The 18,972-nt window shown below is 45.8% G+C and overlaps 1 protein-coding gene across 4 annotated transcripts in view; it reads left to right on the top strand.

Moving 5' to 3' along the window:
• O-fut1 (O-fucosyltransferase 1) overlaps positions 1-18,972 on the top strand; it is a 211,244-nt gene that overhangs the window by 149,194 nt on the left and 43,078 nt on the right. For all 4 annotated transcript variants that reach the window (XM_075677794.1, XM_075677795.1, XM_075677796.1 and 1 more), the window contains one exon: positions 14,893-15,151. In XM_075677794.1, coding sequence (XP_075533909.1) covers positions 14,893-15,108 — 216 coding nt within the window. In that variant the 3' untranslated portion in view covers positions 15,109-15,151. The remainder of the gene's footprint in view (positions 1-14,892; positions 15,152-18,972) is intronic.

Here is an 18,972-nt window from a genome sequence, read left to right as displayed (position 1 = left end):
CGGTGTTCGGACTCGGTGGTCGAGCACATTGTGCACAGGCTCCTCGTACCTGTGGCTCAGCATTTCACACATTAGACTTGGCAATCGAGCACATTGTGCGCGCACTCCTCAGACTCGCGGCTCTGCATTTCGAACGTCGGTGTTCGGACTCGGTGGTCGAGCATATTCTGCACGGGCTCCTCATACCTGTGGCTCAGCATTTCACACATTAGACTTGGCAATCGAGCACATTGTGCGCGCACTCCTCAGACCCACGGCTCTGCATTTCGAACGTCGGTGTTCGGACTCTGTGGTCGAGCATATTCTGCACGGGCTCCTCATACCTGTGGCTCAGCATTTCACACATTAGACTTGGCAATCGAGCACATTGTGCGCGCATTCCTCAGACCCGCGGCTCTGCATTTCGAACGTCGGTGTTCGGACTCGGTGGTCGAGCATATTCTGCACGGGCTCCTCATACCTGTGGCTCAGCATTTCACACATTAGACTTGGCAATCGAGCACATTGTGCGTGCACTCCTCAGACCCACAGCTCTGCATTTCGAACGTCGGTGTTCGGACTCTGTGGTCGAGCATATTCTGCACGGGCTCCTCATACCTGTGGCTCAGCATTTCACACATTAGACTTGGCAATCGAGCACATTGTGCGCGCACTCCTCAGACTCGCGGCTCTGCATTTCGAACGTCGGTGTTCGGACTCGGTGGTCGAGCACATTGTGCATGGGCTCCTCGTACCTGTGGCTCAGCATTTCACACATTAGACTTGGCAATCGAGCACATTGTGCGCGCACTCCTCAGACCCACGGCTCTGCATTTCGAACGTCGGTGTTCGGACTCTGTGGTCGAGCATATTCTGCACGGGCTCCTCATACCTGTGGCTCAGCATTTCACACATTAGACTTGGAAATCGAGCACATTGTGCGCGCACTCCTCAGACCCGCGGCTCTGCATTTCGAACGTCGGTGTTCGGACTCTGTGGTCGAGCATATTCTGCACGGGCTCCTCATACCTGGGGCTTAGCATTTCACACATTAGACTTGGCAATCGAGCACATTGTGCGCGCACTCCTCAGACCCACGGCTCTGCATTTCGAACGTCGGTGTTCGGACTCTGTGGTCGAGCATATTCTGCACGGGCTCCTCATACCTGTGGCTCAGCATTTCACACATTAAACTTGGCAATCGAGCACATTGTGCGCGCACTCCTCAGACCCGCGGCTCTGCATTTCGAACGTCGGTGTTCGGACTCGGTGGTCGAGCATATTCTGCACGGGCTCCTCATACCTGTGGCTCAGCATTTCACACATTAGACTTGGCAATCGAGCACATTGTGCGCGCACTCCTCAGACCCGCGGCTCTGCATTTCGAACGTCGGTGTTCGGACTCGGTGGTCGAGCATATTCTGCACGGGCTCCTCATACCTGAGGCTTAGCATTTCACACATTAGACTTGGCAATCGAGCACATTGTGCGCGCACTCCTCAGACCCACGGCTCTGCATTTCGAACGTCGGTGTTCGGACTCTGTGGTCGAGCATATTCTGCACGGGCTCCTCATACCTGTGGCTCAGCATTTCACACATTAGACTTGGAAATCGAGCACATTGTGCGCGCACTCCTCAGACCCGCGGCTCTGCATTTCGAACGTCGGTGTTCGGACTCGGTGGTCGAGCATATTCTGCACGGGCTCCTCATACCTGGGGCTTAGCATTTCACACATTAGACTTGGCAATCGAGCACATTGTGCGCGCACTCCTCAGACCCACGGCTCTGCATTTCGAACGTCGGTGTTCGGACTCTGTGGTCGAGCATATTCTGCACGGGCTCCTCATACCTGTGGCTCAGCATTTCACACATTAGACTTGGCAATCGAGCACATTGTGCGCGCACTCCTCAGACCCGCGGCTCTGCATTTCGAACGTCAGTGTTCGGACTCGGTGGTCGAGCATATTCTGCACGGGCTCCTCATACCTGTGGCTCAGCATTTCACACATTAGACTTGGCAATCGAGCACATTGTGCGCGCACTCCTCAGACCCGCGGCTCTGCATTTCGAACGTCGGTGTTCGGACTCGGTGGTCGAGCATATTCTGCACGGGCTCCTCATACCTGAGGCTTAGCATTTCACACATTAGACTTGGCAATCGAGCACATTGTGCGCGCACTCCTCAGACCCATGGCTCTGCATTTCGAACGTCGGTGTTCGGACTCTGTGGTCGAGCATATTCTGCACGGGCTCCTCATACCTGTGGCTCAGCATTTCACACATTAGACTTGGCAATCGAGCACATTGTGCGCGCACTCCTCAGACCCGCGGCTCTGCATTTCGAACGTCGGTGTTCGGACTCGGTGGTCGAGCATATTCTGCACGGGCTCCTCATACCTGTGGCTCAGCATTTCACACATTAGACTTGGCAATCGAGCACATTGTGCGCGCACTCCTCAGACCCGCGGCTCTGCATTTCGAACGTCGGTGTTCGGACTCTGTGGTCGAGCATATTCTGCACGGGCTCCTCATACCTGTGGCTCAGCATTTCACACATTAGACTTGGCAATCGAGCACATTGTGCGCGCACTCCTCAGACCCGCGGCTCTGCATTTCGAACGTCGGTGTTCGGACTCGGTGGTCGAGCATATTCTGCAGGGGCTCCTCATACCTGTGGCTCAGCATTTCACACATTAGACTTGGCAATCGAGCACATTGTGCGCGCACTCCTCAGACCCGCGGCTCTGCATTTCGAACGTCGGTGTTCGGACTCTGTGGTCGAGCATATTCTGCACGGGCTCCTCATCCCTGTGGCTCAGCATTTCACACATTAGACTTGGCAATCGAGCACATTGTGCGCGCACTCCTCAGACCCGCGGCTCTGCATTTCGAACGTCGGTGTTCGGACTCGGTGGTCGAGCATATTCTGCACGGGCTCCTCATACCTGTGGCTCAGCATTTCACACATTAGACTTGGCAATCGAGCACATTGTGCGCGCACTCCTCAGACCCGCGGCTCTGCATTTCGAACGTCGGTGTTCGGACTCTGTGGTCGAGCATATTCTGCACGGGCTCCTCATACCTGTGGCTCAGCATTTCACACATTAGACTTGGCAATCGAGCACATTGTGCGCGCACTCCTCAGACCCGCGGCTCTGCATTTCGAACGTCGGTGTTCGGACTCGGTGGTCGAGCATATTCTGCACGGGCTCCTCATACCTGTGGCTCAGCATTTCACACATTAGACTTGGCAATCGAGCACATTGTGCGCGCACTCCTCAGACCCGCGGCTCTGCATTTCGAACGTCGGTGTTCGGACTCGGTGGTCGAGCATATTCTGCACGGGCTCCTCATACCTGTGGCTCAGCATTTCACACATTAGACTTGGCAATCGAGCACATTGTGCGCGCACTCCTCAGACCCGCGGCTCTGCATTTCGAACGTCGTTCTTTGGACTTGGTGGTAGGGCACATTGTGCGCGGGTACCTCAGACATGCGGATCGGCATTTCGCACATCCGCCTCTAGGACTCAGCAATTGAACACATTACATGCGGACTCCTTAGACCTAAAGTAAGCATTTCACACATTGGCCTCTCGGACTCTACAGCCACGCACGGTGCGCGCCGACTTCTCAGACCCACGGCTCAGCATTTCATACATCGACCTCTCGGACTGTGTGGTCGAGCACATTGTGCACGGACTCCTCAGACTTGCAGTTGAGCATTTCGCATATCCAAATGGGTTTGAAGTCATGTATTATGCTAATATCTGCGAGCAGCAAGTACAGATTTGCTTAAATAAGTTGTCCAAGTGTGCAGACGAGCGTTTGAAACTAAACCCCCCGAAAAACTATACTATGTGCGTCCCCTCCTCCAACAAGAGAGGTATACTACCAGACCCCGTTACAGACCTTCATGGTGAATGACTATCTTTGAGCGCCGAACATCAATTCTTAGGTATTATATTAGACAGTAAACTAACCTTTATCTCCCACCTGAAATACCCGAATAGTGCCTCAAGATTATGAACCGGTTGAAACTGTTATCCAGCACATCCTGGGGAAGTGATGGGAGATGCTTCATAAGCTTGTATAAAATTCTAATGCAATCACGCTTTGACTACGGAGCCATAGTTTATGATTCTGCTATGCGTATTGCTTTGAATATGTTAGATCCTATCCATCACTTGGGCATCCACTTTGCTACAAATCCCGCTTCCATCACTGCTTCCAATAATTCGACTCCGGTTTATTGGATTTTTCAGTTAATTCGATCCAGGCTGGCGATATCAGCCGGAGCTCACGCTATGGGCCCAAACTTTGATTACTTCGATCCTAAAGTTGGCCTTCACCGCATAATTAGAACTTGACCAGTCAGCACACATGCACCTGATCTCTCCGACAGCATCTGTCTCGGCAGAGCATAGGGGAGGTGAACGCCTTAACACACATCACCCCCAACAAAACGGCTATTTTCGGCCAGTCCTAGGAAGATTTTCAAGCAATAACTGTACCTCACAATGTCTAAATACGGTATTTATCCTATTCTGCTGCGTGCCTTTTTTTTTTCGAGAAAATTGGGCCGAAAATTGCATGCGCGGTGCAATCGGATACGAAAATAATCGCCTTTGCAGCGTTCGTATGCTTTACCGCATAACAAAAAATGTACTGCGGTGTAGTGAACTTTAAAATATTTGGCGGCAAAGCTGACTAGAAAATCGGCGTTGTGCGAAACGTATATTTTTCTTGCTTAAAAATTGGGTGCGCATTAGATTTCTACTTTGCATGGGGACTTTAATGTAATTTCTACGTTATTTTTTTTACTTTGGACACATAGAAAGAGGGTCCACATATTTATTTATTTATTTATTGTACCTGCAGGCATGGCTAATTCAGAGCGTGAACTACTAAGACAAAAGCAAAGGCACAAGAAGAGACAAGACACAGCACTGTATGTAATGTGTGCCCTTAGAGTATACCCATTACAGAGGGGAGGGGTAACCAGCACAAAAGTATGCATCAAAAAGGTATGCAACATATACAATATACAAAAGCATAAAGTTAATAAGGCAACACATGTCAAAGCAATACAAGATTACCAAAGAGTCAAGCACTGTCATACATATTCCATAAAACAGATTTGAAAGGGGGTGTATCTGTGATAGAAGGGACTGACTGTGGGAGGTTATTCCTTCCTATGCAAGTTCTCAGGTAGAAAGCGCATGAGTATATTACTGTATTCTAGCAAAGGACATCAACCTTTTGTCTGTGGTCAATTCTACTTGAGATAAATGGTAATGGGTGAATGAAATGCTGACGAAGGTGGTTATTAACCCTTTCAGGGTCGATTTTTTTCGCCTTATGTGACCGCCCAGGGTCGATTTCTTTTATTGCAGATTCCAATTCTTCTTAGGGACTTATTTTGAAAAAAATTTACTGCAGTTTGTCTAGGGTGACCGTAAAGTGAGAAAAAAAATATTTTGCATTGGTATATATGTACTCTTCATTCATGAATAATAACAACAAAATAGGAAATAAACTTATAAGGGTTATAAATTTGATGCATTTTTATACACATAGTTCAAGGCCTTAAAAATGCACACACGAGAATATTTTGCAAGGCTCAAATGTTCCTGCTCTTACACTAATAGTATGTACATCAATAGCGTAATCGAACTGCATAGGTGCGTGCACTCAAGAAATCTGTGTGGTTCTGTGCCCGTCAAAAAGCACGTGTGACAAACTTCCGCTAATCTTAATCTTATTGCCAACCAGAGGCAATTAGTTTTCACGGATGTAAAAAAAATAAGCAACTTAAACACATGCACGGCGGCACCCTTCCTATGCGCACCCCTGTGAGCACTAAACGAGCGAGAAAGAGGTGGCCACCCTTTGAGCATTTAGTAATGAGTTAGCCATCAGTTTTCCAAGCGAAAGAAACCGACACCGCCTGCGGAACAAAACCCGAACCGCCACCCGCCCGTCCGCTCGCGCACTAATGCGCCAGCGGTAGTATATAGAGGCGCGGGAGCAAACTAGCTCTAAAACAAACCATGCAACGAAAACAAAGAGAGGGAGGCGCGAAAAAAAATTCCCTGTATTCCCACATAGTGGCAGCACATAACAGAAAACGTTAAGAAATTGACGCGCTTTTTAGACGTACAGACGGCGCCGTAAATATACGCGTCGACCATTTTGGGACTTGTTCGTGGTGCCGTATATTTATGTCATTGACCCTCAAAGGGTTAAGATTACAAATTTTGGGGAAAAGACAAATTCGAGCTATTTCACGATGGGTAGGAAGTAAGGCAAGATCAACATTTGATTTTAGTTTTGTAACACTTGCAGTGCAGTGATAATTCGATGAGATAAAATTGATGCCCAGTGCTGCACTACCTCAAGTTCATTCATTAATGTATCTTCTCCAGGATTCCATATTGTTGTTGCATACTGTAGTTGTGGCCGAATGTAAGTTATATGAAGTAACCTTTTTAAAGAACTGTAGCCATAAAAAAATTTGTTCTAAATTAACCAAGTGTTGTACTAGCTTTCGGCATGATTGTTCGAACATGTTGTCTCCAAGAAAGGTTATTTGAAATGTGAACTCTGAGGTACTGGCAAGATGAAGCAGATTCTAGTGGGGCGTCATTCAACAAGTATTCGGGGCTGGTTAATGAGCAGTGTGAAATGCACATAGATTTACATTTAGTCACATTTAATTCCATCTTCGAAGAATGACAAGAAGTCAGAACTGTATTCAAGTTGCACTGATGAGCAGCAAAATCATCATTAATTATTTTCTGATATAATAATAATAATAATAATAATAATAATAATAATAATAATAATAATAATAATAATAATAATTTTTCATCATCACACTGATGAAGGAAGCCATAGGTTAAAGCTTCTCTTCATAGAGGCAGCTTGACAAAGGCCTGCAGCTACCTTTGTACAAAACAGTCAGTAGCGGCAATTGCAATAACATGCAACATACAGCAAAAAAAGAAATAGAGAGAATATCTTAGTTTCATAAACAGGCAAAACACGGAACAAGTATAAGGGTGACCAGAGAAGCAGTGCAATTTAAAAACGTAGCATATGCAGTTTTTGTATGCAGTCATCAGCAAATAAGCAAACTTTTTGAGGAAATATTAGTTGGTAACTTAATAATGAAGTTCAGAAATAATAACGGTCCTAGTACCAAACCCTGCAGAACTGCTGAGAAAGGTTCAATTGACGAGTCAAAATCGTTAGCAGAGACGAACTGGGTATAGTTGGCAAGCAAACCTTTAATCCACTTAAAGATGTTAGGGTTGAGAATAAGATGGTCAAGTTAAAGAAGTAGTAAGGCATGACTAACATTTTTGAATGCCTTTGAGAAATTAAGGGAAAATACAGCCTGTTATAATTCCAGAATCTAGTGCCTGATGCAAATCATTAGTGAAAATTAGTGGCTTAGTTTTAGGAAAAGTTCTCACAGAAACCATGTTGGGCTGGTGTGAAAAACTGATTATCTTCTAGAAAATTTGCTAAGTGTGAAAATATAATATGCTCTAGAATTTTGCATGGGACAGATGTGAGGGAAATCGGAATATAACTAGCAGGATCGAGAGTTAATCTGGATTTAAGCACTGGTGTTATTTTAGCATTTAACTAATCACTCGGAACTGCAGATTCTAGTGATTGAAAAAAAAAAACACAACTTTCAGTGAGAGAGAAGTATTCAAGCATATTTTGAACATTTTACTTTTTATTCTGTCAGTACCACTAGGCGATATGTTTTAGTGTCCCTTAATAATAGCACGAACTCCCTCTGATGTAACGACTATGTAGTCCATTGGCACAATGGTAAATGATATGAATGAAAGTTATCCATTATTACTTGATGGATCAGAGAAAACTTTGATAAATGTTTCGGTTAATATTGTAGCATACTCCTGATCAGGAACTGAATTTCCGTCACAAGCTAAAACTGACATTGCTTGATGTTTGTCGCCCCGTATAGTGTTCCAAAACTGCTTTTGGTTATTTTTGAGCATGTCCAGTAGCATGTGGTTAAAAAATTTCAAGTTAGTCAGCTTTAATTCAGCATGATGAGTGGCATTAGCAGTTTTGTAATTAAGGCAACGTTCAGCTGACCCATATGTGCATGCAGTTGAAATGCATGTTATATCATGGGGCATTTTTTGCTCGAGTATACTTGTCTAGCGGGAATATATTTGTGTTAATTCTAACGCCTCCTTTTTGAACAGGACACAGTTCTCTTTGGCTGTTCGGTTAGAATATTCATGCTAAAATTAATCTAAAAAATGACGGGTTTATTTTAATGGCATCAAGGTTGGCCTTGCCAGCTTGATTGGATTGCTCTGGATTTTTGATTGTTTTAAGTATTTACACACCCTGGAAACTGGCAGCGACAATATAGCAAGAACTACCGTGTGATCATTAAGGCATGGAAGGGGAATAATCGAAGAAATTGTATTGGGGGACGTATTAAAGATAAGGTCAAGAAGTGATGATATGGGGGCCGTCACATGTTCTGGAAAATTGACAATTTGTGTCAGTCCAAAGTTGTTACAGATGCGAATGAAATGGTCAGATTCAGCAGAACAGGAGTTAGGAACTGGAAACGAATTTTACCACACAATATTTCGAAAGTTAAAATTGCTAAATAGCAGAACAGGCATGCTAGGGAAGAGGACAGTGATTTCGTTGAGGCAGTCATGAAATTCGTGACAGAATCTACTGCAGTTAGATGGTGATTGATAGTGTACTCCCAATAATATTTTCTTGAAGTTCACATTTATGCTGCACAGCAATATTTCTAACGCTGTTCTAATGATGACAGCAGAACACTAAATTTGATCATTGGCTGCTGTCAGAACACCGCCAATTTGGTCAGGTTTGTCATGACAAAATATATTGTATTTCTTTACACAGTTGAAGAGTTCATTGTTATCAGCAGTACTACACAGCCATGTTTGGTTAATATAATAATATGTGAATTGCAGTCATTCATGAGTGCACATAAGTAATCTCTTTTTGACATCGTGATGTGAATGTTAGTAAATAATACGACTGGGTTAGAGAGCACATGGGGGAGGCCACCACCCCTCGCACTTCTCTAGGTTCTTTCGCACCAGAATCAAAGTGGCATGGTGACAGACTGTTTCCGTTAGGTACAACCTACAACATTTTGTTAGAGCACAGCTTTTAGGCAGCCGTTCCTGTGCTTCGTGTCGGCGCCGGCCCTCGGCGTCCTTCCTACAACAAAGGATAAAAGCGAACGCGGAGTGTAGAGGGGGATGAAAAATGGCGATAGCGAAGAGAGCGCGAGGAGGAAAGCAGAGGAAGAGGGCGCAGCGGAACCATGAGACAGAAAGTGTAAAAGGGAGGCACGGCGAGAGCGTAAGAAGAAAAGCGTAGTGCCACGCAAGTTGGGCTCTACAGTGACGACCACTATAGTATGGTGCCAGAGTAGTGTGCCATCGTCTGTTCACCAATGGCATGCAGTGAACACGTTGACTGATGCCATATATGGAAACAAAGCGCTGCATGAACGGAGGTCTGTCTATGGCGGCTGCTGTGAATTGCGCCCATGCATCACTCGCGTGTTGCCTCTCGCGATCTCCCAATTAGTTGTTACTCGCGCCGCACTTTGCTCTATTTGCAATGTGCTGCACAAGACAGATTGTCTGCACTAGGCAGTATATCGCAAAATAAGAACACATGTAGAGCTGCGCCCAAATTTTGCATTGGGGGTATCGTAATCATTGGTGAATTTTTTTGCAACCGTGGATGCTGCTACTTCAACTTCATAGACAGTGTCATTAGTGCCATCGTAGCTGTAGGATTTTCCATTAGCAAACAAGTCTCTTGTGGTGTAAATTGAAGCCAAAATCAGGGCCCTGGTGACCTCTGTTAAGCATTGTTGGGATCGATGCATTCCTGCGGAGAAGTCTCCCTGCATTACGATCCGGCTATCTTTCAGCATTTTTTGTTTGGAAAGAAATAAATCCCTAGTCTTGTAGGCAACAAACTTGACTACGATAGGCTGAGTCTTGTTTGCTAAAAACCTTCCGATTCTGTGTGCATGAGCAATGCTTTCAGTGGATAACGACATCTCGAGTAAAGAATTCAGCAACTTTAGAATTTGTTGTTCTGATTGCGGGCCTTTATTCAGAGGCATTTTCTGGTACAGTATCCCAAAGAAAACGAAATTATCTCTTTGAGATCGATCCTTGGCATCATCTAGATGTGCGCAAAATACAACGGTTTCTTTTTGCAATTGTTCAATTACCTCACGAGCAGAACCAAGATCCTGCTGCCATGTGTCTCTCTGCGATGTTTTAGTTTCCACACTTTCGTGGCGATTTTTTAATGTCAGCAATGTGGTATGTCAAAGCCTAGCACTAATTCTTTAACACACTGATATCGTTGGCCATTTGTTGTTGGCTTGATTCGATTTTAATGGAGCATTCGTTCACTTCCTTCATCATTAATACCAATTCCTGCAGGTCAGAACCAGGATTACGCTCGACGTCGCTGCTCAACACTAACCATGATTTGGGGGGTAGGGAATGACTCTGGCAAATACTGCCAAATGAATTGGCAATGTGTTTTGTCATTTTTTATGCATCTTGTTTAATTCGACCGGCCAGATAATGTGATCACTTTCAGTGGTACCCATCAGGGTCGAATTGACAGAATTTTATTGGACTGACAGAGTGCTGATGCATGCATAACCGATATGCACTATACGTGAAACGCCACGGAAACTTGCCTCGTGATCTCCTTCCTCTACTTCATTAATACATTGGTATCTTTGAGCACAGGGAAACAAGCCCACTCACAGCAACAAATTGGCAGGTTTTATTTTGAGCCCCTTTCAAAGACAAGAAATATGTGGAATAGTTTGTAGGTCAGACCAATTTAAGGGAACAGATTGGATACCTTTGCAAGTGTGTAGAACGGGCAACAAATGCACAGCACAGATGGTCTTGTAGCATGAAGGGTGGTACTGGTGGAGTGAAGGCGTAACAACCCTTCACATGATGTATGGTGCAAAGTCTGGCTGTGCAACAGGCACATAGGGAAAAAGTCACTATACACTCTCGTACATTTGGAAAATTTCACCTTTCCAGAAGAACACATTGCCTACTAAGATCAGGTGTGTCAGTATAGAACCATGTAGAGTTAATGTATATATGGGGTGATCATTTTTAAGTTTTATAAAAATTTTAAAAATTGCCTGTAGCAGATAGCATAATTCTTGCCCTTGAACTGTATTATTTGAATAGGTGGACATCACTAGCATGAGAAATTGAAACAAATATTTAACTAATTAATGAAAAGTGAATCATTGGCTTAATTAATTATGTAATGGTACATATTGCAATTTTCAAATTGTAGCCTGTGAGCTTGCAAGACGTATCCACTTGAAATGAATTTCCAGGATTACACCATTTTCGTGATATTATTTCCCAAAAATGTGGCACGAAATACATGGATGTTCCAGTTACTTTTGTGCTTCAATGCGTAAAAGAGCAGTTTGTCAGAAGAGTAAGTGGAACAACAGTGCATTCTTACGGAGAGTTTGATGGCGCATATCTCCAAAGTGGTGTCATTCTGGAAATTCATTCCAAATGTGTTCACCTTGCTATCTGACAGGCTACAATTCGTAAATTGCAATACATGCCGTTAAGTAATTAAGAAGTTAATTAGTGAATTTGTTTTAATTGGTTGAATATGTGTTTCAGCTTATCATGCAAGTAATGTCCACCTCTCTGTGTAACTCAGCACAAGGACTAGAATTATGTTATCTGCAGCAGGCGACTTAAAAAAGTTCTGTAAAGCTTAAAAATTATCACTCTATGAGCATTCCCACAGGGAGCAGGGTTGTGCGAAAGTTTGCCATCATGCAATACTCGTTTATTTGAGAAAGCCGCTTCAGTGCTTGCAGGAGCCAGGCTAGTGGGTGTCGTAACAGCCTTTGGTGCTTTATCGCTACTGTTATAGTGAAGATAAGATTAAAATTACTGATTGCACACATAAAATTCACTTCCTTAAAAAACGTGTTTGATGATATCGAACTGCATGATATATGCTATACAAATAAATGTCTCTGTATCAGTGGTGTCTTTCCTTGCCAATAGATGGTGCGGCTACACTTTGCACTGGTGTTTTCATGAGTTCTACTTTCTTGCGGTTGTACTTTTGTTTATGTTGAACAGAACAAGTAAACTTCATAATTAAAGGGCCCCTCACCAGGCCCCATTGCAAATTTTGGCTAGACTATGTTAGTCATAAGGTGTCATCTAGGGAATGTTTTACCACAAGAATTTTTTTTCAAAGTTGTTTAGTACTAGAGGAGATACAAGGAATTGAAACGTTGCATTGACGTGCTGCCAGGAGGGGCAAGCTTCACTGCTAGTGGAGACACTAGTGTCTGCAAGTCGCATTTCTTCCCTGCCTTAGCCTGTACCGTAGCCAAAGGAACACATCACATTTACATCACGAGTCTGCCTCTTCTTTCTTCTCTTTCGCTGTTCCGCGAATTTCCAGGGGCGGTATTGCGCATTGTGCTTTGGAAGAGTCACTGAAGTTGCGTGCCATATTCAGCGACGTTGTAGGTAGTGTGATCGAGGCATGTGTGCGTGTGACCTTGACTCTCCAAGAGGAAGGGTGTGCAGGCTTTTGTTTGAATTTCAACTGTTTCCATGTTATGCAGCTGCTTGATACTTTGCAGACGTGATCGCCACTGCATGATGTACGCGCTGCATTTGTCGGTTTTCAATGCCATAAGGTGGTGAAGGGTCCTTTAAATGTAAAATAATTTAGAGGAAGCATGCCTGTGATTGTCATCTCTATGCTAAATCACACTGGAAATGAGGCAGAGTACAACCGAGGAACATTTGTATATATGTTCCCGATAGTGACGCAATGAACTGGTGCATTGCACAGCACCGACAATGATTTTATGTGTATACAATAGTGCGAACTCTAAGGCAAGATTTTAAAACATTTGTGGTTTATGTGTTTATGATATGATTACAAGGCACACCATAGTGGGGCACTCTGGGTTCTTTGGCATGCACCCAGTGCACGGTACACAAGTGTTTTTTTTTTTTTGCATTTCGCCCTCATTGAAATGCGGCCGCCACAGCTGTTCCTGCGCCCTCCAGCTTAGCAGTACAATGCCAAAGCCACCGCGCCACCACGCTGGGTCTAAGGCAAGATTATTTTATGGCATAAGGGAATACAACAAACAGTATTACAAGTGTTGGTGCTTTCATCGGTGCTGAGGCCACCAAAGCATGGGCAGTGCGATTGTAGAGTTGGCTTCTTTGCTGAACTTTGGAGTTCTGTGTAACTGCACTTGACAAATGGCTGCGCGAGCAGCACATAGCAAACAGACGTACAAATCGGGCTCCCTATGACAACTTATACAGTAACTCTAGGATCAAGCATTGTCTGGAGGGGGTGCAGCATCATGCCACATCACCACCGCCACATCATAGCATTATCGCCAGTCAATAGCTAAGTCCAGTGTTACGTAGTGTGCTAATAGGTCACTCGGTGCCTTCACTAGCTATGCATTTTCCCATGCTCACTCGTGACTTGTGTTCACAACCTCTGGGTCCAACTCTGTTGACATTGCATGAGCCTTAAAAGCCGAAAGCGATTGTAAGGGACAAAAAAATTTACCGCCGATTACAATACTCCCTAATGTGAAATTTGAGCACAGCTGTATACGTGTTTTTATTTCGGAATATATTGGCTGGCATGGACAATCTGTCTCGTGCGGCACATTGGAAACGGAGGGAAGTATGGTATGACTGTCTCGCTAATCGCTAACCTGTGGGTGACACGTGGGCGCGATTCACAGCAGCCGCCGCTGCTGAACATCAGAGACGACGCGCACTACCCTGGTACCATCTCGTAGCCATCATCGCCGCACTACGCTTTTCTTCTCGCACTTTCACCATACGCTCCTCAGGCCTCGTGGTTCCACTGCACCCTCCTCTTCACTTTCCTCCTCGCATCTTTTATCTCCCACTGTGCTCCACATTCACTTTCATCTTTCACTGTGCTTGTTCGCTTTGTTACACCGATGCCAACGCTTGCTACAGGAATGGGCGCCTAAGAGCTGTGCTCTAAAACAGAAAAATAATGTTAAATGCTTCTCAGAAGAGACTGTAAATCCTCAGTATAGCATACTAAAAGGTTCGCATCCATAGGTACCACCCATTGCTTCAAAATAACAAACAAGCTTTGCTTCAAGCGTAGGGCTCAATGGCAAATGGGTACTTGCTTCCAGTACCTGTAGCTTAGCTGTTATTATTGCACCCTGTTTTAAAGTTTGTTGTTGAGCATTCCTAGGCCAAATTTTGGGAACAGCTGGTTTAGCGATTGCTCAATTTCAAACCAGAAAACACTTTTGGGCCCTGCGAAAAAGAAAGAGCAGACGGGCCGACGTGGGGGCAGCGTGTTATCATGGGAGTGTTTGTATTGACAGTAGCTGTGACCGTTTGCGCTGGCAGTGAGTGCAATTGATACTCAGGGCTGTATTTTGTAATGATTGATTTGAGTCCTTCTTTTCTCATCATGCTGAATGCCAATCCTGGCAATTATGAATGCATGGCAGTATCCGAGCCAGTGACAAAGGGTGAAAAGAATGCTGACGCTTTGTTATAGAACACAACCCTTGCTGCAGGGTGGTAAAGCACTTCCCCTGAAGCCATTGCGAGTGATGATGTGTGTGCTTAGGCAGTACTGCGATTCTGATTGGAGAGATGATGAGGCCTGCAAATGGCTTGTAAGACCTGTCAGACCCTCTGTCAGACCCTCTGATAGCCAAACCCTCTGATTTCTGCTCGAGGGCTTGATGGATGACCTGTTGTTTGCAGGCAGTGGCCGTACAGCGCGAGCCCAGTGATCCGCATGTGGACCTCGCCATTCTGGGCCTGTCCAACCACTTCGTGGGTAACTGTGTGTCGTCATTCAGTGCCTTTGTCAAGCGCCACCGTGACGTGAATGGCCTGCCCTCTTCCTTCTGGGCCTTCCAGCCGTTGGCCGGTGATGGAGGCATGAGTGCCAGTGAGCGCATTCACCAGGAATTGTGATCGATGCTAGCACGTTTGGTGGGAGTTGCAGCTCTGCAGAAAGGTTCGTCCGATTGTGAGCTGCTGTTCTAAAACAAAGCTGTGGTAGTTATGAGTTACGAGTGTTGCGAAATGGGATTTACTGGTACCAAATTCAGACAGGACACCAGAAGATACTTATAGGACAAATGCTGAACTAGCATCCTTCACACATGTGAATGAGGCATGAATTGTGCTGTCTTTTCTGGATTTGGTGCCAGTGATTTGTTTCACAATAGCCATTGTTATACAGGGAATCTCACAAAAGAGAACTGATGCACATTTACCAAGCTGGTGGTCACCACAGTGGCCGAACAAATCTTGTTGTCTGAGCGTGGGCACCATTAGGTTTATGCTGGCTTAAAGTAGGTGAAACTTGCTGACCAGTCCAGACACACATGTGCTCCAGAAAGAGTACGCTGATTCAGTGCTTTTGCTGCAATGTGCTTATTTCACCAGGTTTCTGTGTGTAATTACCTACTTGCTTTCATCAGTGTGTTGCATTATACTGAACTGATTGTAAGGTACAGAGCTACTGTATATATGTTACTCCAGAAAGCAGAGTTGCGTGCAAGTCTGCAATCTTGCATGCAGAGGTTGTGAGGTTGTGAGGGGTTGTGAACCAAGGTTGTGAGGGGAAGCCACACTCCATATTCGTAGGAGCCAAGCTCGTCGGAACACAGTGACAGTGGTCAACACCGCGCAATCTACCCATTTTATCTGGGACGCTCAAGAACCACTTTATTATGAACTAAACACGTCTGAGATATGCCATTTGTTCAACTTCTTCGTAATTAATAGAAATTTACCATTGCATGTGCCGAAACATCACCTAGTGAATTAATCCTTTGTTGCACACTGTGGGGGTGCCACCTGTCTAAACACTTGGCAATCAGCAATCCTAATAAATTTAATTTTTTTTTTTGGCTGATGAGTTTTTCGGACTGTTTGATTCCTAGGACTATTTTTCAGACCCTGCGAGGTCTGGAAAATCGGTCGGTGACTGTATTGTGCAGTACTTTGGGAAGATGTCATCGACTAATACGCTGGCATCGCAAGACGTCAACTTATACGCCAACAGCCTTGACAACTCTACTTGCTACTTGCTAGCCACCTGAAACAGCATTCAGCCATGATCAAGGAGTACCAATAAATTGCTGTAGGTGTGCCAGAAGAAGATCAGTTGACGATAATTGATTTTGTATGCCGTACCGAGTCATTGTCTACAAAGAATACTCAAGTACTAAATATTAAGGTGGCTGCCATGGTAGCACTTAGCAGCCCTACAGTGTTGTTGAAGACCGCGGGTTTATTGAACTTATGGCAGAAGCTATTCCAACTTATCATGTACCAACATTCACTATACTTTTGCGTGCACTTGTTCAGCGCTTGTATATCGATACACGAAAGAAAGTGAAGGCAGAACTCAGCAGTGCTTTTAATAATAATAATAATATTTGGGGTTTTACGTGCCAAAACCACTTTCTGATTATGAGGCACGCCGTAGTGGAGGACTCCGGAAATTTTGACCACCTGGGGTTCTTTAACGTGCACCTAAATCTAAGCACACGGGTGTTTTCGCATTTCGCCCCCATCGAAATGCGGCCGCCGTGGCCGGGATTCGATCCCGCGACCTCGTGCAGAGCAGCCCAACACCATAGCCACTGAGCAACCACGGCGGGTGGCAGTGCTTTTAAAGGGGGAAGAACAGCTATGTACTGCCTTTACCAGTGACATATGGAAATCACGCACCAATAAAAGCTATGTGAGCTGCACTTGCCATCTTCTTACTCTCAATTTTTAAATGAAATGGTCCACGCTTAACACTCCTCACATGGCTGTCAGCCACTGTGCTGAGAACATAACAGAAATGCTTGATGAGATGTGCACAGAATGGGAGATACCCATTGACTGTCAAAAGTGCATTATAACAGATAACAGACGTAACACCTGTGCCACTATCAGGATGCTCCCATGGACTGAGCGTTTGTGCTTCGCCCACACCCTGCAGCTTGCTATAAATTATTCAATACCCTGTACACTGTCCATCGATTGTCTGTGCAAGAAAGCTAGGCACATTGTTGGTCATTATAAGCACAATTCATCAGCACAAAGAAGGCTAGAGGAATATAAAAAAAAGTTAGGCAGCCTGTTACACTCCTGTAACACGTGAAGGCGAAAGCCTGCTGCACATTTGGTAATGCATTAAGTTACACGATTGGAGGGATCATACGTCTTGCAAGACATAACGAGATGCAGTGTGTAGTGCACGTGTGGCAAGCCATTGTCTGCAACCTTTGGCCTCCTCTCTATGTTGCCATCTTATATCATCGCATCACTGCCTTTGCATTTTGGCTTCTTCGGCTCGTTTTTGACGCTTAGCTGCAGTTTTGCGTGCTCGTATAGCAAGGTCAGACTCGCACCAACGACGTTTATCTTCGACTTTATGTTGCAACCACTCGGCAAGGGAAAGCAGCACTCGCGGTCAAATGCCTTGCTCCCGCTGCTTCGCACGTCGCACCTCGTTTCTTGCTTGGCGAGCATCCTCGGTCGTAGCGTACTTCCGAGGCAGGTATGCAGTGCTGTTTTGATGGTTCCGATGCTTGTTTTGAACTTGTTCTTTATTGAAACGTATGCTGTTCTGTGTGTTGTATGGATGATTTCAATGAATGTAAGAGCCATTGCATTTTTGCTTGTGTACGGGGGTATGAGCCATTGTTGATAACTTTTGTAGCACTTGACTAGACACAGCTATAAGGGGGTATGAGCCATTGCAACAAGGCGCTTAAGGATTTTGTCTTAAAAAACAGGCGAGGATCCCTTTCATCTGGTGCAAGATGTGGAAGCGAGGTGGAAAAGCCAATACGTAATCCTGCCCCATGTCTAGGACTTGTGGTAGGGGCGTGTAGAGGTAGCTGCCGTAGCCATGGTTTATTTAGGTTGGCCAGCCATGGGGCTGCGTGATCTATGGAGCGGCAGCTACCATGACCACTCAGAGAGAAGTGGTTCTTGTGGGAAAGGAGGAAAGGCTGGCACTATCTTCTGCAACCCATGCGGGAGCACGGCTCAGCGCCAGCAGGGTGGGGGAGATGGGTTTAAAGGGAAAAGAGGGTAGGAGGGAGAAAGGTAGAGGGTCGTTTCAGCAGCATCAGAGCAGCCCGGCCGAGAGGGCCCAGTCGGTTCGACCGGAGGAGTAGGCTGGAGGTAGACCGTATCGGAGGTGGCCCAATAGAAGTGAAGTAGTGGCGGATCAGGAAGCTCGAGGTGGTGGGATGGCCGTTACGCCATCCGTCTTTGTAGAAATTTCCTATAGTCTCGCCGAGAGCCCCGACGAGTCGAGGTACTCGACGACACTTAGGCTGGTAGCTGATTACGACAGGGGAAGAGGATACCTTCCTGTCATGAACATGGGAGCCCCAGGCGGTGGAACTCTTGCAGAAGTCAGCCACGGTGCTGCAGGTGAGCAGGGCAGGCCCGCAGGAGGTGCTCCAGAGTCTCTGGTTCACCACAAGAGGCACAGGCTGGCGAGGTGGCTTTCCCAAGGTAGTGCCGGCGAGCTGCCGTCCAGTAGTAGCTAATTCGCAGTCAGAGCAGCAATGAGGCATTCCTTCGTAGGTGGCCGTGCTGTGGTAGAGGCTGTGGAGGCCGGCCCAGGGATACCCGTTTGTCCGGGTGGCAGGCGATGATGTGCCGGCGCAGCCTGTGTCTCGAGAAGTCTGCGGCCGTTACAGCAGGGCTGAGAGGGACGCTTGAGTGGTGGGCACTCTTTGCAAGAGTGTCCGCCTCTTCATTGCCCGGGATCCCCGCGTGTGCCGGTAGCCAATGCAGGGATAGTGAGCATCCTGC

Source organism: Dermacentor variabilis, unplaced genomic scaffold, assembly GCF_050947875.1.
Source record: "Dermacentor variabilis isolate Ectoservices unplaced genomic scaffold, ASM5094787v1 scaffold_13, whole genome shotgun sequence".
In the NCBI taxonomy this organism is placed as follows: Eukaryota; Metazoa; Arthropoda; class Arachnida; order Ixodida; family Ixodidae; genus Dermacentor; species Dermacentor variabilis.
Note: the sequence above shows the minus strand (reverse complement) of the source record. Positions and strands in the feature narration are given on the sequence as shown.